The sequence below is a fragment of the Odocoileus virginianus genome, chromosome 17 (genome assembly GCF_023699985.2).
Source record: "Odocoileus virginianus isolate 20LAN1187 ecotype Illinois chromosome 17, Ovbor_1.2, whole genome shotgun sequence".
NCBI lineage: Eukaryota > Metazoa > Chordata > Mammalia > Artiodactyla > Cervidae > Odocoileus > Odocoileus virginianus.
Genome location: NC_069690.1, coordinates 44,637,864 through 44,658,450, shown reverse-complemented (window position 1 = coordinate 44,658,450; position 20,587 = coordinate 44,637,864). Strand labels below are relative to the sequence as shown.

The 20,587-nt window shown below is 54.6% G+C and overlaps 1 protein-coding gene across 3 annotated transcripts in view; it reads right to left on the bottom strand.

The window, feature by feature from the left end:
- Window positions 1–7,860: 7,860 nt before the first annotated feature.
- Window positions 7,861–20,587, bottom strand: part of DCAKD (dephospho-CoA kinase domain containing) — a 28,880-nt gene continuing 16,153 nt past the window's right edge. For all 3 annotated transcript variants that reach the window (XM_020873502.2, XM_020873500.2, XM_020873503.2), the window contains 4 exons: window positions 18,136–18,357; window positions 17,287–17,490; window positions 13,213–13,300; window positions 7,861–10,020 (listed from right to left, as the gene is read on the bottom strand). In XM_020873502.2, coding sequence (XP_020729161.2) covers window positions 9,729–10,020; window positions 13,213–13,300; window positions 17,287–17,490; window positions 18,136–18,247 — 696 coding nt within the window. In that variant the 5' untranslated portion in view covers window positions 18,248–18,357 and the 3' untranslated portion in view covers window positions 7,861–9,728. The remainder of the gene's footprint in view (window positions 10,021–13,212; window positions 13,301–17,286; window positions 17,491–18,135; window positions 18,358–20,587) is intronic.

Genomic DNA, 20,587 nt, shown 5'->3' with positions numbered 1-20,587 from the left:
CTTCCATTGTGTCTCTTTGCAACACTATGGACTGTAGCCCATCAGGCTCTTCTGTCCATGGGATTCCCCAGGCAAGAATACTGGAGTCAGTTGCTGTGCCCTCCTCCAGGGGATCTTCCCAACCCAGGGATTGAACCTGTGTCTCTTTTGTCTACCTGAATTGGCAGGCAAGTTCTTTACCACTAGCGCCACCTAAGAAGTCCAGAAAGAACTCATTCGCGCCTGACTCTTTTCAACCCTATGGACTGCAGCCCACCAGGCCCCTCCATCCATGGGATTTTCCAGGCAAGAATACTGGAGTGGGTTGCCATTTTCTTTCTTTTCTTTTTTTTTGGGGGGGTTGCCATTTTCTTCTCCAGGGGATCTTCCCAACCCAGGGATCGAACTCAGGTTTCCTGCATTGCAGGCAGACTCTTTACTCTCTGAGCCACCAGAGAATCCCAAGAAGGCCATAGGGGTCACAAAGAGTTGGACACGATTTAGCGACTGAACAACAGTATGTGGCCACCCCTCACCTGTGGCCATTGAGCACTTGGAATGTAACTAGCATCACTTGTTGAAACAACAATGGTTTAGATAGACTGGGTTGATTTTTTAAAATATGGTTTAAATTAATTCCACCCATTTCTTTTTACTTTAAAAAATATTTATTTGGCTGCATCAGGTCTTGTGTTACGAGGAATCCTTTAGTTGCTCCATGGCAAGTGGAATCTTAGTTCCCTGACCAGGGATCAAACCCATGTCCCCTGCATTGCAAGGCAGATTCTTAACCATGGGACCACCAGGGATGTCCATCTTTGTACCCTTTTAATTTGGCTACTAGAATCTTCCCAACCATGTACATGCCTTATATTTCTATTGCACAGAGTTGCTCTAGGTAGTAATAACTCCTTACCACTTCAGGGTTGTGTAAAATCACATTAAAAATTCTGTGAAATGAGAAGAGCAGAGCCTACCTGCCTCATTTTACTGATAAGACAGGTGGGTCTCGGTGAGGTCGAATGACTTAGTCAAGGTCATATAGCCAGGAGGAGGTGGAGGCCAGATACAAAGGGGTGGAGGCCAGGTTTTCCTGTCTGTAGAACAGAGACCTGCTTTCCAAGACAATCCAGATTGGACTCATTGGAAAAGACCCTGATGCTGGGAAAGACTGAAGGCAGGAGGAGAAAGGGGATGACAAAGGTTGGGATGGTTGGATGGCATCACCGACTCAATGGACATGAGTTTGAGCAAATCCCGGGAGATGATGAAGGGCAGGGAAGCCTAGCATGCTGCAGTCCATGGGGTCGCAAAGAATCGGACAGGACTGAGCAACTGAACAACAACCAGAAAGATGCCTCTTTCTCTCCATGTTGGCGCTGACCACTCCTGGGCCACTTGCTCCTCCCATCCCCCACCGAAGCCACTCTCCCCTTCCATGCTCTGGAAAGCTCCTGCTAGAAATATCCCCCTGACAACCCCATTAAGACTAATGCCTCTTAGCCCTTCGTTGAAGCCAGAGTCTGATCTCATGTTAGACTCCATGGCCTATGATTCCCCCATCAAAGCTGGTGCCTTTGCCCTGTCATTAACGGGCTGACTCCTTTGTACCTGCTGCCACTCACATAAGTGCCCCAGGGTGAGAGAAGCAATGGCCACACCCCCTGGGATGCACCCACTGATGTTCCCCTCGCCCTCCCCACCTGGCTTCCACCCCTTTCGCCGCCTCCTTGGAGATGAGCATAGTCAATGAGGCTAGGGGACTGTTTCTTTAATTTCCCTCCCTGTCCGTCCTGGAACGTGATAAAAATACCCAGCATTGATCTTTTTTTCTTCTCCTTCTGCCGGGGATAATGTTTACCCAGGTGTCAATCAGGAGAAGAATTTGGCTTCCTAATTTCTCTTCTCCTCCCTGGGGGCCACGCGTCTCCCCGCCTCACATGGACACGGAGCTGGAATCAAGGTTACTAATAATCCCCCAGCACACACAGACGCCGAGAGCACATATATTAAAGTCACATATTGATTTATATTTTCGGGTCCCTCTGCCTTGCTGCCCAGCCTCAGCCTTTCTCTCTGCCAAGGAGGAAAAAGAATTACACAGCTATATTTATCGCCAAGATGTTTAGTGTAAAGAGCATTGTGTCCGAAGGTAATTCCCACCCCACACCCTCTTTGGAGGTATTTTTTAAAAAATAGTGTGGCATCACCTCTCCATGAGCATTTATCTTTTGTTGTTCGTTCTTTAACTTTTCCCTGAAGGAAGCAGTGAGACATTTAAGGTAGACCATCAGATGGACTTCCTGACTTGACAAATGGTGGTGGCCATCCCCAAGGAGGCTGGTGGGGTTCTTGCCAGCGGAGATAATCTTGTTGCAGGTGTGGGAAAGGAGCGGGTAGGAGGTGTGTGGACGGTAGGACAATGGATTCAGACGCTTTTAGAAGTCCCCTACCAGTCCAAAAGCCGCCTTGTAATTAATGGCTCACCATCTGTGGTCCATTTCACAGTTGGGAAAATTGAGAAGGTGAGGAGTGAGTTTACTTACCATGGGGGCTTTAGCCTTGACTTCCATCAGGACTTGATAGGAGAAAATTTTCCTCTAGGCATGGGTGACCCCAGTCCTGCGGTGGAGACATAGGTCTCTAGCTGAGGGGAAGTGGAGGTGGGAAGGAGGGACAGACAGCCCGGAGATTCTTTCTTTAAGGTGAGATGGGTGAAGGAAGGGCTCTCAGAGCAAGAAACCTGAGACTCATGCCCCCCCGCCCCCATTCCACTCAGAGCGCCTGTCACTTTGTTTGACTGGGCAGCCATTTAAAAATGCCAAACCATTTAACTCCAATTCCCTTAAGGAAGTTCTTGGAATGGAAGTGAGGCTGAGCATGGGAACTCGCACAGACTCAGCACCATTCCCTCCAAGTCCATCTGGGAGTTTCCTTGTCTCTCCCAGATATCATCTCCTTTATTCTTCACAAAGGCTCTGGGAGGGAGAGGGTGTCAACCCCATTTTACACATGGGAAAGCTGAGGTTAAATAACTGGCACAGGGTCACACAGCAAGAAAAAGGCAAGCCTCAACTGCAGCCCAGTTTTCCAATTCCCCTGTAGGGCTCGCCCCCATGCCCCCACCATGGGCACGGCCTCCTGGTACAGTTTTTGGTGCCCTTCCATCAGATTCCTCCAGCCTCCTTCTGAAACCATTTACCTCAGATTGGGACTCTAACCCACAGGTCTAGGACTCGAACCCCCAGCCAAAGCCCACAGTAATGAAGCGCAGGTTCTTGATGTCTCATTGCAGGAAGAATCCAGTGAGAGACAAAGGGATAGGTAAGAAGTGGATTGACTCACAGAGACGCACACTCCATAGCGTGGGCCGTTGCAGAGGGCAAGTGCAGCCCTGTGACGGTGTGGTCAGCTTTTATGGGCTGGATTACTTCATAGGTTAATGAGTGGGCGGATTACTTCAACAATTTGGGGAAGGGGTGGAGATTTCCAGGAACTGGGCCACTGCCCAATTTTTGGCCTTTTGATGGTGCCTTGGAACTGTCATGGTGCCTCTGGGTGTGTCATTTAGCTTGCTGATTGAGGATCAAGAGCTAGTTGAAGTTGGTTTGTCTGCCATCTTGGACCCATTTGATTCTAATCAGTTTATGCTGTGTCCCTGGGCTATGTCAGTTTTTCAAAAGTTGTGCCCTGCGCCCTTCCCTCCTGTTTCACTTCCTGGCCCACCTCTGAGGTCACGGCTCACCTTCAGGCCCAGTTAACTCTCAGTCCTTGGTACTGGAGAAGCACTTTCTCTTCTGATTGTGCCCTGATGCACCCGGGCTGTTGGTTAAAGCCTTCCCTGATGGAACCTGCCTCCACATGTCCTGGCCTGCCCAGCTTCTGCCAGGGACTCCAGGGGGCTGGCCGCCCCCCGCTCTCCCTTGGGTATTCACCAGTAGTTTGGTTGAAGTGCTTACAAACCCAAGGTCCCTCATTTCATTCTAGAAGAATGTTCACCCCCTAACAGAGCTAAGAAGTAGAGCCACGAAGTGCCAGCCCCGAGCCGGGCAAGGTCCCTCTGCAGTGTTGGCCCCCTCACAACAACTCCACGAGGTGAAGGTTGAGCCCCATATTACAGGTGGTGAAACTGAGGTTCAAGGAGCATAAGGCATCCTCCTGAGTCACTCAGAAGATACGAGGACTTACTAAGGTTGGGTCAATCCACGTGACCCAAAGTCCTTGCCTCGGACCTCCCTCTTTATCTCACTCTTCCCTCCCCGGCTGTTCCCATCTAATCTGACAGGCCGGCTGAGGGCGGGAGGGGTGGAGGGCAGACAGCACAGGGCGCGGCGGGAATCAGCAACGAGGACCCTCCCGGGGAACTTTCCCCATTGAAAATCTGTTCCCCTCGCGGCCACGGGTGATGTATGGCTGGAGCTGATGAGAAACGTGTAGCGGGATGGAGGCGGGCGGCGCGGGGGGCAGGGGGGGGGCAGCCCGGCATTGAGATTCCGCGGGGCGCTGGGGGCGGCACAGGCCCTGACACGGGCCGGGCAATTGATCTGGAGGTGCCAATTTGCAGCAACTAAATATTTGGTTTCTGCCTCTGCCCGCTCTGCACTCTGCTCAAACAAACTTCAATTAAAAGCGAAAAGCGAGGGGTGGAGGGGCGGTGCGCCCGGGTCCCCGAGGCCCGGTCGATGGCGCGGAGCCTGTGGGCGGCGGAGCGCTGCGCGCCCTGCCGGGGGCATCGAGGACGAGGGCGGGAGGGAGGGCGGGAGGGCCGCCCTCTTCCGGATCGCCGAGTACTGGGCCGTGGGCCCGCGAAAGGTAGCGCCCGAGGGAGGGCCCGCGAAGGGCGACTCTTCCAGGTCCGAGCCGCGGCTTGATCTCAATCTCGCAGAGCCGAGGGCGCCTGCCTTGTACAATCGGGCCAGTCCTGACACCCCCATTCCGGACGTCCAAGCCTGTGGACTCGGGCAGGGATCCTGGGGTAGGAGTGGCCCCAGGCCCCTGACCCTCCCTCTCAATGCACCCACCACTTTGATGCCGGCCTTGTCAGTCAACTGCATTCATTCAGCGTTTTTCCTGAGCACAGCTGCGTGCCTGGTGCACGGGGCGCAGAGATCTATCTTCTCTCCGGGGTGTCTGCCTGGCTGTGTACCCTGGCTGTGTACCTGGGATGACCAAGGTGGGGTGCGGGGTGGGGGGGGGGGGGAGCGGGAGGCGATGAATCTAACCCAGGCCCCACCTTTGATGGAGGTTTGAAGGAGAGAGTTTAGAATGCGGAGAAGGAGCAGAAAGATGCTGAGGGGAAGGGGGCTTCCGGGAGGTGGCTACAGCCTGGAGCAGGGGAAGGGATCACTGGGTCACCCCTAACTCATTTTGGGGTTCAAGACAAACAGAGCAACAGTAGTCAGTCGCTGGGTGGAGTTAGTCCCTGGAGAAATTCCTGTAAGTCAAGGATTTTTCACTACTTTGGCATAGAGCCCCAGCACCACTCAAGGGAGCTAATCATTGGTGCTGGGAATCAGGGGACCTCAGGGTCTGCTGGGTGGCAAGGCCAGGGGGTAGTTAAGGCAGTTCTGGGAAAGATGTGGTTAGGGATGCAGGTGGGAGCTGGGGGGGGGGGTGGGGACAAACAGCAACTGGCTCATCAAGGGAGGTAGGGATAGATTCAGATGGATGGAGAGAGGAGGGGAGGAGGGCCCTTTGAGAGGAGTAAAAGTTTCTTGAAGGCCAGGCAGAGGTGCTGGGAAGGTAAGCGGGGAAGACTTTGTCCCCTCCCATGTTTCTGTGTCCCACCTTCTGGAGTCTTGAAGGATGCTTCCAGACTTATGTGAGACTGTTGCTGGACCACTCAGCTGCAACCTGCAGCACCTTTCCTCCCTGCCTCTTCTTTAAACTCCTTCTCCTTGTCCCCCCAGGATCCCCTTGGGGGGATCTGGACCCCTTGGTCCCCATGGACCCTTTGGTCCATGGCTGGATGTGAAGCACAGGTCCTGCCCTTGTGAGCCCCACTTCCGGGTATTGGGATGATCCTTCAGAGTTCTGGGCCAGGGAGGCCTGGGTACCAACCTCATTCCCAAACACCGGACTCTGAAGGAGACTGATCTCACTATCTGCCCTTCTGCCCCCTTCTACTCCAATCAGACACTTTTCCTCCTGGCGCTCATCTTTGTGGCTTGGGGCATGAGAGCTCTGATGAGGAAGAACCCATGCTGGCCCACACCCCCCAGCCCCAGAAGCTTCCCTATCCACCCCAGCTCTGCTACCCCAGTCCCTCCCTGGGGACTGCATGCCCCACCTGAATCCAGAGCCCCTTCCCAGCCTGCAAACTGGGTGCCTGCTCCCTCACATCCCCTCCCTTCCTCCCTCTCCCTGGGCGCTGAGCTGTGGAGCAGAATGATTTCCTGTAATTGGCCAGCAATCCGGCTGCCCGACTTGTTCTATCGACATGCTGGTTAGTTGGAAATTGTATTGGAATCCGAGTGATGGGGAGGGGATGGTGGGGAGCAAAGGGAGGAGGCTCTTTGGGCCCCAGCTGGGTGCAGACTCAGTTCTGCCCGTGGGATGGAGGAGCTACCAGCCGTCTCCCCTTTCCAGGAAGGAGTCGGAGGGCCAGCCCACAGTGCTTCAGCACCTCCTGCGTTCTCCTCCGTTCTCATCCGCCATCTCTGGGGCCTCTCCTGTCCACCCCATGTGGCCTCGGGTCATCACTGCCACCCAGCTCCCTCTAGGACACCCAGAAGCCTCTAGGACAGGTTCCTCTTCATCTGGAGTGCCTTTGTCACAGCCGCCCTGGCTGTCCCCCTCCCATCCAATTTCTAGCCCTGGTGGCTCCTTAATGGAGGATCCTAAACCTTCCCCTGCCCCTCTCCAAGGACAGAGAGACTGAACATCTGAAGAAGAGTTGACAACTCCTATCTAAAGACCCGAGGCGTCATTAACCGAGACACTGCAAGTAGTGGGAAGGGCATTGAACTAGGGGTCCAGAGCGTGGGATTATGCCTGTTGGTTACGTGGGCCTCCGGGGCTCAATCTCTGAGCCTCAAATTCTAGCTCTGCCTCCTGTACTCTTTCTCAGAGTTGGGAGATTTCAGGAGAGAGCTGCGGGAGGTGCTTTGGACAGTAAGGCTCTGCGAAGCACCCTAGGGCCGGCTTGGGCCTGGGAATGGTTTTAGGGGCCTGCCTGTCCCCTTCATCCCGCGCCTTGAGACCGATATGCCTGCAGCCCTCGCCGGCGTCTTTATTGCTCCGCGCCGGGGTGGTGAGGCCGCAAGTGGGTTAACGGAGAGCAGCAGGGCCCGAGCGCACGACTGGAGGGTGGGAGGCCGGTCACCCTGGCACGGGGGTGGAATGGGGACACGTCCCTCCGCCCCGCGGCGCCCGGGTCCCGCAGCTCCAGCAGAGGACGCTGCGAGCCGCACGGCTTGTTAATTAGCGCCCCGGGCCCGACCGCGCGCCCGCGCCTCCGCTGCTGCCGGGGAATCTGACGCCGGCCGCGGCCCAGGAGGAGAGAAGGGAACGCCACCGGGAGAAAGTTAGTGATCGCTTGGCTAGCGCTGGCCGCCAAAGCCCGACCCCAATCCGGGCGGGTGCTGCCACCTGCCGGCCGGAACGGAGGGTGCCGCCGGGTCGCGGGACCAGGGCTTGTGAGGGCGGGGGACATGCTCTTGCTTTATGCAAGGGGCTCGGGAGCGACCTAGACACGCAGTGATGCCCCAGAGGAAGCAGGACTCCTGTAAGGCCGCCTTGGGCTACCAAGCCTGGGAAGAGGAGGCCGGGATGGCGTTTTCTCCACACCTTCCCGACTGGCCATCCTCTGACATTCTTGCATCCAATTCGGTATACTGGGGCAGGAAAGAAAATAACTCGAGCTTTACGGTTTGCAAAGGGTTTCTGTGGTCCTCCATATATTAGATTCCTTGACATAAACATCATGAAGACAGGAGGTCACACGGATAGGAGACAGAGCATAATGGGCCACAGGGATCCCAGGGTCTGCTCCCTCCCGGCAGGCCCTGAGACACAGCAGGCAGAGTTCTGAACCTTGGCTCTGACCCAAACCAGCTCATCCCACTGGGCCGAGAATCAGAATAATCACTATGTTACCTCCGGGTGTTACAATGCAGTGGTGTCAGCATGTCACAGGTCTTCACGAGGAGCCATCTTCTCCATGACTGGGGTAATGGTGCTGGGAGGGGTCCATACCTTCCCTTCTTTCCCTCCTCTTGCCGGGTCTCAAAGCGCAGAAGCAGCCACCCTCTGCCGTTCTCATCCAGCCCTGGACCCACTCTGCAGCTTCCTTGACGAGCCTCAGCCCCTTCTGGGTTTGCAGTGAGTTAATGAGCTGGTCTCTAAAGTGTGAGCAGCTCGGGGAAAGGGGGCACTGAATGTGGCCACCACAGCAGTCGCATTTGTCACACTCATTTCTGGCTTTAATAGGCTGCTGGCCGCAGGAGCAACACATCAGCAGGTCTGCTGGCTCGGGCAAGAGGAAGCTGATGTCCACACTGGTCTAATTGGGCTGGGGAAGGAAGATGGAGTACGTGGATGGGAGGCTGCCCCAGCACCTCCACTCCTCTCACAGGTACGTCTGGACCTGGCTGAGTCCTCCTGGATGAAGTCAAGAGGGCAACTGTACCTTCTGGGGCTGGGGGAGTGAGGGGCCCAGGTCTTGGTGTGGGAGGAGGCCACGCTTAAGCCCAAATGGTCTGAGCGGAGTCTGGGAACCTCAGTTGCTCAGTGATGCTGGGGGTACACTGGCAGCATGGGGCATTTCAGATCAACACACTTTATTCAGCACCAGCGGCAACTCAGGCTCTGCACCAGGAACAGAAATGAATAAGACACAGTTTCTGCCTACAAGGGGCTTACAGTCTAGGAGGAGAGACCAACCAGCTTTTGGTTGATTATACTGTGGATTCAGGTAAAACATGATGGTGGTGGCAGGGTGGTAACCCAGAGCACCTAACCCCACCTGGAGCTTCAGGTGGTGCCTGAGTTAGAAGGTAACCAGTTGTGGGGGGGGGGGGGGGCAGAAGGGTTATTTGAGATTGGGGAGCAACAAGGCAAAGGCACAGAGGCAAGAAACATCCAGGTGCACGGGGACCACCAAGAGCTCAGGGAGGTAGAGTGGTAGGGGGCAGGGAGCGGGCTGCAGGGAGTGCTGGGCAAATGCCACGGGGGGACGGTGGGTCATCTCAGAAGAGGCCTGGCCTCTGCCCGGATACAGCATCACCCACAAGGGAATCCTTCCTGTATCCTGGCTGAGGGCTTCAGTCTATGGGGGAATCCTGCATGAAGGTGGCAGCCTTTGGTCCAAACTGATTCCCCGATGTCCACTAAAAGGACACTTTGGCCATGATGGGGCACATGCTTGGAGATGGTTCAGGCCCAGGGACCCTCCCAGCTTTAAACACTGGTGACGGCCCCTGAGAGTGCTCCTCACCCCCACCCACAAGAAATTAACAACAGTCTCTCACTGTTACTGCCACACCCTCTCATGGACACTGTTCTGTGGGGGGTTCCAGAGGGAGGGGCTCTGGGGGAGGTGGAAAGGATCATCTGCTGACAGAGGGCTGTTTCCCTGCCTCGGACAGAATGCAGTATATGCTCAGATGAAAGGTAGGCCCAGGGCAGAGCTCCAGCCCAGATTCAGAGTGCGTGTGTTGAGGGGTTGGGAGGAAACCCGATGCATTTGTGACCTGGTTCCAGCCTCTGAGAAGACGGAGACCCAGCAGTTCCTGCCTTGGAGGGTCCAGCTAGGGGGCAGGCAGGAGGTAGTGGGTCAGCAGGTAGAGCAGACCGACGATGCCGGCCAGCCCCGTGAGGACCCCGAGCCGCAGTGGCAGGTACTCCAGGGAGTGCTCCAGCTCCGCGTGCAGCAGGACCACCTGGCGCCGGGTGACGCTCCACTCGCCCGAGTTGTCTAGAACGTGGCAGGCCATGTGCACCTTGTCTTTCAGGGGCAGCTGGGCCCTGATCCGGGCCTCCGCGTCCTCGTGGCTCAGACTGTTCCGCCGCCTCAGCCGGGCCAGCTGCGTGTCGTGGTCACTAAGGACCAGGCAGAGGGATGCTCAGGTGCTGCAGGCTCCGGCCTCCCTCGCCCCTCGTTATAGGGGTGGGCAGCCCTGGAAGCTTGGGCTCCCTCCACCTTACCCCACTTCGTGAGCACCCTAGCACCGCTGTGGGCTACCTAAGCCCCTTAGTATAAATGGGGAGAGGAAAGGGGGGCAGCAGCTGTTTTCTGCCACCTGGGGTCTCTCTGCTTGGCTACCAGGCCCGAGATTCCTTGGTTTTTAAGATGGGAGGATTTGGTCACCTGGAATCAGAGACATCCTGCATCCCTGAATGGATGACCTTTACTGAAAGGCCTGGGTCTGCAAGCTAAATGCTTCCTGCAGTTCCCCTGGGGACCAGGGCCTGCGGCATAAAAATCAGCTTCCTGGGCTTCCACAAAGAGCCCTCTCCTGGTCTCCCCACACCCACCCCGGCACATTCAGAGTACAAGGGCTGTGCTGAGACGGTGGCCGCTGGGCTGGATGCCACGGAGGAAGCGAGATGCCCCAACGTGCTTCCAACAGGAGCAAGGACTTGAGAACCAGATCCCCTTGGCCCTTGGGACAGGACTGAGCACTGCACAGGAGGCCGAGCAGCACCCAGTCTCCCAGCTCCAGAGGAACTAGAAAGAATGCCTCTCTTGCCTGCTCTGATGTTACCACCTGGGCCTTCCTCAGCTCCCTGTCCTGCTTTGGCTACACAGGCACTGTCTGGCTGTCCTCTGGAGCAGGAGCATCTCTAGCAGCCCCCTAGGTCTCTGACTGCCTAAGACCCTAGATGGGAACAAGGCGGGAAAAGGCTGCTGCAGCTGTTTTCTGCCATCTGGGGGTCTCTCTGCTTTGCCACTAGGCCAGTTTTTCCAGTTATAAGATGGGAAGATCTGATGACTACAGTTTAGTCCCTTTAGTCTACTTGTGGCCAAGACCTGAGGACCTCCTGGGATGTGAAGACAGAAAGGACAGATATAACCTGAACACTAGCCAGTTCCAAAACCACTGAGGACCAAATGCAGCAGAAAGTCATTTCTGGCTGACCAATCAGGGAAGACCTTATATAAAGATGGCGTTTGTACTGGCCTTGAAAAGTTGGTAGGACTTCTGACTTCCTTTGTTAGGAGGATAGCATGCTCTCAAGGTCATGGGGCCAGTTCCCACCTGGCTGAGAACAAGGACTATATGCAATCCTTGTCAGGGACTCTGCAGATCTGTGGCTGGTAAAGTCTGGCTGAGAGAATGGAGATGGCTTGGGGCCACCAGTGAGCACTCATCCTTCAGAGGGTGAGGCTGAGACCAGTGGGCCTCCCAGGATGTGAATGCGGAACTCGCCAACGGCCCTTCTGGAAGCTCAGCGAGAGTCCCATGTGATTAGTTTAAGGACTGATGTTGTTTGGGGTAAGGGAACTTTTGCCCAAACATTGACCCCACAATTGGCAAGCTCCTCAAAAAAGTGAATAATCACTTTTTGGTATAATCACACTTTGGTAAATCCCCCATATTAGCTCAAATGCCCAAGGGGTAGTTTGCCAGTTAAAGGAGTCCATGTGGGGATGGACTTATTTTTGTTGAGTGTAGATTTCTTTTATGAAAGACAAATAATCCTTCATTTATCTCCTGGGTATCTCTCAAGAGTCATACAACCACATGTGATAACAGTGGGGGATGTATGGTACCCAGGACCCTGGGAAGGCTCTGGCCAGTGAGTGGGCTGGAGGATCTCCCGGGAAGCTGGCAAATCCACAAAGCCCCATCTATCTGCCAGGAGCCACAGCTATCTCTGTTCTTGGCAAGAGGAAAGCACGGGAGGAGGAAGGTGGGAAACGTAGGCCTGAGTCACCTGGTGACTGCAGATGCAACCGGGTTTTAATTTGTTTACTCAGGACAAAGAATCTGCCTGCAAAGCAGGAGACCTGGGTTCAATCCCTGAGTTAGGAAGATACCCTGGAGGAGGGAATGGCAACCCACTCCAGTATTCTTGCCTGTAAAATGGAGAGAGGAGCCTGGCAGGCTGCAGTCCATGGAGTCACAAAGAGTCAGACACGACTAAGCGACTAACACTTTCACTTAAACATTATACTCTGAGGTGGTTTTTTTTCCCGATCCCTTGGTACGAAGTTTGGAATTATATTAAAACTCCAAGGCAAAGAGAACTCTGTCTTCATGGAGTCTGCTTGGCCTCAGTTGACAGTCTTTCCCAAACAGGGAACAAAGAACCCAGAGGCTACAGGTTTACATGGGTAGACACAGGCCAGCGGGGGAGAGAAGAGGATGCCCGAGTCCCTGCTCCAGGCTCAGTAGATTCAGGCTGCCTTTAAGTGACAGCCCAGGGCTGGGAGCTGGGAGGGCAGGGTGGTGCTGGGGGTGCTGAGTACTCCAGGCCCTGCCTCTGGTGTTCCAGAAGCCTCCCCTGCATTGGTCTCGAGAGCCACCCTGTGCCCAAAATACCTGCAGAGCCAAGGGCCCACCTCTGTGTCTGCTGTATCTGTGGGTGGCATCCCGGAAGTTTCTGGAAGGCAGAGACACCCTGAAGCCTCATCTACACTCACACCCCAGTGAGACTATGACTCATTTTCTCTGACAGTTTGATCCTCTTGTTTGCCAAACCTGGATACTGGTCTGCTCCATGTCCCGAGGGATTCTGAGAACAAAGCACCTTCTTTAGCTGAGTTCTGACAGCTCCCTCTCTGCAACTTTCAGTTCATACATATTGCCAGTGGGTGACCCTAGACAAATTCTGTAACTCCTGCCTTGAGTTTCCTATACCCCAGAAATATCAACTCCTGTCCTGACTACATTATGTTGAGAGGTAAACTGATGTGGGAGCTGTTTGGAAAATTGAGAAGCGTTACAGGAGGGAAAAGGAAACCACTGAATAAGAACACTGTCCCCCAGGGCAGGGCCCAGTATCTGGGCTGAAATGCCTCCAAGAGCCAGCAGGGGGAGCCCTTCCCAAGCACTAGAGAGACACCTGGGGGCCATCACTTCCCACATCCACCCCCAGGCATGTCTGGGCCTGGCTCTACAGAGGTCAGTTTCTACAGGCTCTGGACTCTGCTACCCAAACCCCCTGGCTCTCCTGGTCACCATGTGGGGAAAGGGTAAAATGCAATGGGCCATTTCACAGGTATGCGCCTTACCCAGGGGTGCTCCTTTCCAGCCTCAGTTAGGCCAGGCTGTGCCACACACTCACCAGTATACCACCACCGTGTGCTTCATGTACTTGAGCAGTTTCTTGGTCTCAAAAAGCAGGGGGATGTCCAGAATCACGTAGCGGTATCCTGGGGAGAAGCCAGGAAATGCACAAATTCAATTCTGTAAGCACACACAGGACTATGTGCTCAGCGTGGGAATGAGCCAAAAACAATGTCCCCCACCATCAGGAGCTCCCCGGCAGAGCGGGGAGACCTTCTAAGGAAAGGCATAACTTGAATGCTGCTGCTAAGTCGCTTCAGTCGTGTCTGATTCTGTGCGACCCCATAGATGGCAGGCCACCAGGCTCCCCTGTCCCTGGGATTCTCCAGACAAGAATACTGGAGTGGCTTGCCAATTCCTTCTCCAATAACCTGAATGTTAGCTGGTTCCAATGCCACTCAGGACAAAATGTTGCAGAAAGTCATTTTGGGGTGGATGATCCAGGAAGATCTCATAGAAGGGATGGCGTTTGTAGTGGCCTTGAAAAGCAGGTTGGACCTTCGAGACTTGAAAATGAGGTGGGCGGAGGTGAGGGTTCCAGGAATGGGAGTGGCTCTGGCTGAAGTGGGGGCCTGGAGCAGAGTGAGGCAAAGCTGACAGAGCAGTCACAAAGGGTTGAGTTCCCCTGATCTGAAACCCAAAGAGTTGCCATTTCTGAACAGGGAGATGACACAGCTGAATTATAGGAGACTGGAGAGAGTTCCTGGGAGTAGCTGGGTCCTTTCTGCCCTATTTCACCCACCTTTCCTCAAAAAAAGAGGAAAAAGGGCTTCCCTGGTGGCTCAGTGGTAAAGAACCCGCCTGCCAATGCAGGGGACATGGGTTTGATTCCTAGTCCCGGAAGATCCCACATGCCAAGGGGCAACTAAGCCAGTATGCCACGACTACTGACCGCATGCTCTGGAGCTTGAGAGCTACAGCTACTGAGCCCATGTGCTGCAACCACGGAAGCCCGCGCACCCTAGAGGCTGTGCTTTGCAACAAGAGAAGCCACCACAATGGGAAGCCTGGACACCGCAACTAGAGAGTAGCCCCCACGTGCCACAACTAGAGAAAGCCCAGCGCAAGCAACAACGAAGACCCAGCACAGCCAAACATAAATTAAAAAAAAAAAAAAAAAAAAAGGTTCTCCCCACCAGGAGCCAGGTCCAAGCCTGGCTCCCTGCTGAAGAGTCCTGTAAGGCTATCTATAGATTCTCCCCAAAAAACTCATACGTGGGCAGCAGGAGCTGCTCCAAAGGAAAGAGGCTGCTTCGTGGCATCAGAGGTAGAGCTCCAGCCAGGGAGCACACGTACTGGTTTGGAGGTGGTGGGGTGGTTATGACTGATACTACAGAACCAACTCCCATGGGGTAAAAGATGCTGTCTAGCCCGCCTACTGTTGTGTTGGCCAAAAGGTTCATTTGGGTTTTCCTGCAACATCCTATGAAAAAACCTGAATGAACTTTCTGGACAACCCAATACAAGCCAAGGCCGGTCAAGGGGTCGGCGCCCTCACCCACTGTGAGCAGACACGTCCCTGAGCTACTCACCCAGAAACACTTTGGGCTCCTAGTTCTCAACACCAGTGACCACTGTGTAAGTGTCAACAAGCTGGCACGGGTCCAGGAGCAGTGAGAAAGGGCTGGGCGCTGGCTCTGGCCCAGAGATGCCTGCCTGGCTTGGAAGATGCCCCGCTGCAAACGCTTCCAACCATATGTGGTACCATCTTGGGGGGTCATGGGGAAGCTGCACCCCAGGTGGTACAGGGGACACGGTGACTCAAGCCTCTGGGTTTCCTGTTTCTCAGGGCTCGAGGCTCAGGAAACCCAAGAGACGCCTTCAGATGAAGCCAAGCTTTGAGGGAACAGGCTCTGGGATGCGCCTTGGCGTGTGGCCCCCGCTGTTTCACCTCGGCCCCCTTACCAAGCCTTGCCTGTGTCGGCGGGTGAAAAGATGACCCGCCTCACAGGAAGACGGTAAGGACGAGAACAAGTTTGTAAACCACTCAGCTCCCCTCACCCAGACCCTTGCTTGAGGCTCCACAAATGATAGTTGCTATTACTTCCATTACCAGTGTTCCTAGAGGAAGGAGGCTGGCAGCGCAGGCTCCCCGCTCCTCTCCAGCCCAGAGCAGGAGCCGAGTCCAGATCCTCCCTGGGCCTTTTATCTCCCTTTTCTGCTCCGCTCCCGTCCCCTTCTCTCCTGTCACTGTCCTTTCTCCTCGGCCCCTCTCGGGAGCTCGCGGCCAGCTCTTTGGTTCGCTGGCAAAGGGCTATTCAGCTGTCACATCGTTCCTGCTTGATAAGCTCTGCAAACCATCCTCACTCTATTAAGACGTCCGTCTGCCTACGCGGAGACCTCCCAACAGCTGGTGATCTTATCTGACGTTTGATTATACCAACTCTGACAGTTGTATTTGTTATACTCATCAGGGGAAAACTGGGACTGAGGAAGCCACAGCTGTCGTCTCCATTTTTCACCTTATCGAGCTGAAAAGAGCTTTCTGGCTTTTATTTAAGTGGTGGTGGCTGGGGAGAGGGGAGGCTGAGTAGATGACACAGCAGGAGAACTTTGGAGCAGGTGACATTATCCGATGCGTAATTTCATGAGGGGAGAGTTGGTGCCTCCCTGAAGCCCTGCAGACGTACATACTCATGCCTGGCCTGGGAGAGATCTCAAAAGGGCAGGAATGAAAGGCAGAAGGCCCCACTCCCTGTTGGGAAATGGGGCGGGGGAGGACAGGAGGGGTCCTGGCATAAACACAAGAGGCAGGACAAAGGCAGCAAGAGTCCGGAGACTCTCCGTGAGGGAGGCGGTGGGGAAGGAGGCCTGCGACAAGGAGATGGGGAGCAAAGGCTGGTCTGGCAGGGAGGACACCCAGATCCGCTCCTGCCTGGCCAGGGCTCGGGGGCAGGGAAGGGAGTGTCAATGTCAAGGCTGTCTGTCAATTCATTCCTTCCCTTCGGCAGGGTGGTATTGGCTGGGGCGGTGGGGTCCGACGGGGGAGGTCCCCACTCTGTACATGAGAACCTGATGCATGAGAGAATTTGACCATGACCACAGTGCAAAAGTCTGGAAAAAAGCACGAAGGCTCCTCATAGCCTCCAGGAAGCAAAGTCTCAGCCTCATGACTGGTGACTGATGGCAGACAAGCAGGCAGGCCTTCAACTCAGAGCCTGGGCTGGAGGCTCCACATCCCAGAGACTGGCAGGCAGCTCTGCAGGGCCCCGGGCCAGCCTGTCGCCTGATCCTAAGCCACCGCTCTGGGCTCTCCCCCTTCTCCTGGGGGCTGACCCCATCCCGGACAGTAATGATCAGGCCACCCCTACCCCATGCCGCTCTGAGAACGGTGCCTGGACTGCGGTCTACGGCTTGGGAAAAAGGCTGCCACAGACCCTGCTTTACAAATACGCTCCCCTCCTCCAGACCTGCCCCATCACTTGGCTGGCCCTGCACATGTCCACTTTGCGGAGGAGGAAATAGGCAGAGGGGTGGGCTCACCCTGACAGTCATGCAGCTGGAAACCATGAGGGCTGGGACTTAAACTCTGGTCTTATGACTCCATTATTCGTCAGCTCTTATTATTCCCTGAAGCTTCTCAGGTGGCTCAACAGTAAAGAATCTGCGTGCAGTGTAGGAGATGCTGGTTTGATCCCTCTGTTGGGAAGATCCCCTGGAGAAGGGAATGGCAACCCACTCCAGTATTCTTGCCTGCAGAATTCCATGGACAGAGGAGCCTAACGGGCTACAGTCCATGGGGTCACAAGAGTTATACAGACTTAGTGACTAAACCACAACAACATCATTATTACTCCCACCCCTATGAGAAAAATCAGCTTCCTGGAGTTCAGTGCTCAAAAGCCTCAAGCGCCTCTTCTCGTTAAACTGTCCACTCCCTTAAGAGTTGAGGGACATCACTTCATCTTTCTGAGGCTAGTACCTGGCTGCACAGGGGATGCCAATGAGCAGAGTGAATTTGACAGCCTGCATGAAAACTAGTTCCTCCCTCCATGGACAATCTCTCTGCACAGAAGGGTTCGTGCCTGGAGGAACCGGCTCTGCCCTGCCTGATCCCAGGTCCAGGACTTACCCCGGAGGAAGTACTTGAAGGTCTCTTTCATCATTTTCTTGCAGATCTCAGGGTGGGTGATGCTGTTGAGCAGGTGCCGCCGGTCGGGCTGGTTAAAGATCAAGTCGCCCAGGACCTTGCGATCAATGTCACCGTTCTCCAACAGGACCTCGGTGCCGAAGGCCTCCACAATGCGCCGGTGGGCGGGGTATCCCGGCTGGACAACTGGGGCAGGAAGAGGAACCTGGGTCATTCTCTGGAGCCTCCAGGTCAACAAGGGGGCTCCCAGGGGCTACAAGCAAAATGATGGGGCAACCCAGGGGTGCTTCTTTTAGCTGGAGCAAAAACAACATCAGGGAGACTTCCTTGATGGTCCAGTGGTTAAGAATCCACCTGCCAATGCAGGAGACCTGGGTTCAATCCCTGGTTCGGGAAGATCCTGTATCCTGAGGGGGCCACTAAGCCCACATGCCGAAACTACTGAGCCCGTGTGTCTAGAGCCCGTGCTTCACAACAAGAGGAGTGCCGCAATAAGAAGCCTGTGCACCGCAGCCAGAGAGCAACCTTCTCTCGCTGCAACTAGAGAAAAGCCTGTGCAGCAATGAAGACCGAGTGTAGCCAGAAATAAGCAAATAATGTTTTAAAAATCAGAGGATGGAAAGCAGTTAGGGAGGGGACCAAAGCACCCAGAATCCCCTGTGTTGGTCATGGGGTGAGGGGAGGGGGAGGGACGAGTGAGCAGAAGAGAGGGGGCCACAGGGGGTGGGAGCAGGAGACCAGGCTGATGGGAAAGGCCTGTAAAAAGGTGAGGCCTGATGGAAGGAAGGAAGCAGAGAGGAGCTGCAGGGTACAGCTGTGCCCACAACTCACCGTGCCGGGCAATGACGTCCACATCGATCACCGCGCAGCCCAGCTGCTGGAACACCTGGATCACGGAGCTCTTGCCCGAAGCGATGCCCCCTGTCAGGCCCACCAGGAACATCTTCCCAGGAAGGAGGGCGGTCGGGGAGACCGAGAACCAGGAGCCCGGAGTCACTAGGGGCCAAGCTCCGCAGTGGTGAGGGTCCTCCACAGGAGCGCTGGAAGGACTTCCTGTGGGACAGAGCAGGCCTGGTCAGTGTGGGGCCAAGAGGCTGGGGAAGGTGAGGCAGAGGCAGGCAAAGCCAGGGAGTGCCGCAGCCTGAGCCTCAGGGGCTCCAGATCCACCTGAGACAGAAAACTCTCTAACTGAGGCCTCCAGTATTCTTTTAAAAACATTCACAGAGAAGGCAAACTAACACTATGTAAATTTAGCCATCAAAATGCTGAGCAGGCAGAGCAAGGTCAAGTGCTGTTAGGCAAAGAGAGCTTTCTGGAGGCGGTGATACCCCACTGAGGGCAAACTTCCCACAAGAAAGGGACAGCTGTCCCTCTGGGGTGAACCCAAGGCACCCTTCAGATGCCCCCAGCACGCCGCCAGCCCCACTTCCTCGTCTGGACTGGAGGCTCACGGGAGGAAACGGCCTGCCCGTGTGCCCCAGCGCTAGCACTGGGACAGCCTGGGCAGCTGGTCGGGACTAAGAGGAATAATCTCTCCTCCTCATCGAAGAAGTGACCCAGGTGGGGAGCCCAGCGGCAGGCAGGCTGGGTGGCCACTCAGCCCAAGGTTTGGAGAAGGATGGAGCGTGCCAAGAATAATGAGGAAAGGATGACAGGCTTGATGTGTAGACAGCCTTAAACCTGGCATCGTGACTTGTGGCTCTCAGACGAAGTTGCAATACACCCAGAGGCTAGAAGCATGGGTCCCTTCAAATTCAGCTCTTCCACTTACATGCCATGCAATCCAGGGCAAGTCACTTGCCTCTGAGAACCTCAGTTTTCTCATCCATAAAATGGGGTAAAATGGGGATGACAGAACCTGCCTCCTAAGGCCGTTGTGCAGAAACTCTGCAGATTGAGAAAATGCATCTATAGCCCTTAGCGCACTACCACTCACATGGTAAATGCCCAGGAAAAGAGGTGAGGGTGCTGGTGCAGGGTGGACGCTGGGGGTTATGCTCATGTGGCAAGGCATGGAAAGGAAAAGACTTTCATGAAATTAGGTCTCCATTCCTGCAACTGCAGACTCTCGCAGTGGATTTTAAGCCTATGTTGCATTTTCAGTAAACATGGTTACCATGTTCTGGACTTTGTTCCCAAGCTGGGAGAAATTATATCCAAGGCCAGGTCGCTCTCATCCTTCCTTCAAAAGTGTCAAAGGAAGGGTTTCCAGGACCTTGAAATCTGTCAGAGGACTTTTTTTTTTTTTTGTTAAACAGCAGATTTACTGTCCTGATTACACTTGGCTTGAGCTTATATTCCAGTAGTCATGTACAGATGTGAGAGTTGGACCATAAAGAAGGCTGAGTGCCAAAGAATTGATGCTTTCAAATTGTGGTGCTAGAGAAGACTCTTGAAAGTCCCTTGGACTGCAAGGAGATCAGAGCAGTCAATCCTAAAGGAAATCAACCCTAAATACTCATTGGAAGGACTGAAGCTGCTGAAGTTGAAGCTCTAATACTTAGGCCACCTGACACGAACAGCTAACTCACTGGAAAAGACCCTGATGTTGGGAAAGACTGAGGCAAAAGGAGAAGAGGGTGGCAGAGGATGAGATGGTTGGGTGGCATCACTGATTCAACAGACTTGAACTTGGGCAAACTCCAGAATGGCGAGGGACAGGGAGGCCTGGTGTGCTGCAGTCCATGGGGTCACAAACAGTCAAACACGACTTAGCGACTGAACAACAATACTGAAATGAGCCTGCCTCCCCTGAGGACACACCAATGATGGGGAGGCGGCCGCTCGGATGCGGGCTGGCTGGGTGCCTCGAGGTGACACCAACCTAGACATTGAAATCTGCCCGGGCTCATTCTCATTCAGGGGAGCCTGGGATGGAGAGAGGAAAATATCCACCAGTCACCACCCAAACGGAGTTCTGACTAAATTATTAAACCGTTTACAAAGTCTGTTCCTCAATCTCTGAGACTGGAGTTGCCCTCAGGTAGGTCTCCCCACAGCTTACAAAAGAGGAGTTAAGGATCGGATTCAGCTGTGAAAGAAATTTTTTTTTGCCCACTCAGCTGATGCTTTGAAATGGAATACCCAACAGCGGCATTCTTCATCTCAACTGTCTCCTGTTGTCCCTAAAGCCCTGGGTCTTCTCTTCTGCTGAAGACCTGCCTGGAGGCACGTCTGGAGAACTGGCCGCAGCTGAGGGAAAGGATGGGGCCTGCTTCTCCACAGGGGCCTGACACCTCATCAATGAGAACAAGTTTGCTGGGTTGAGTAAAGGGGCCGGAAG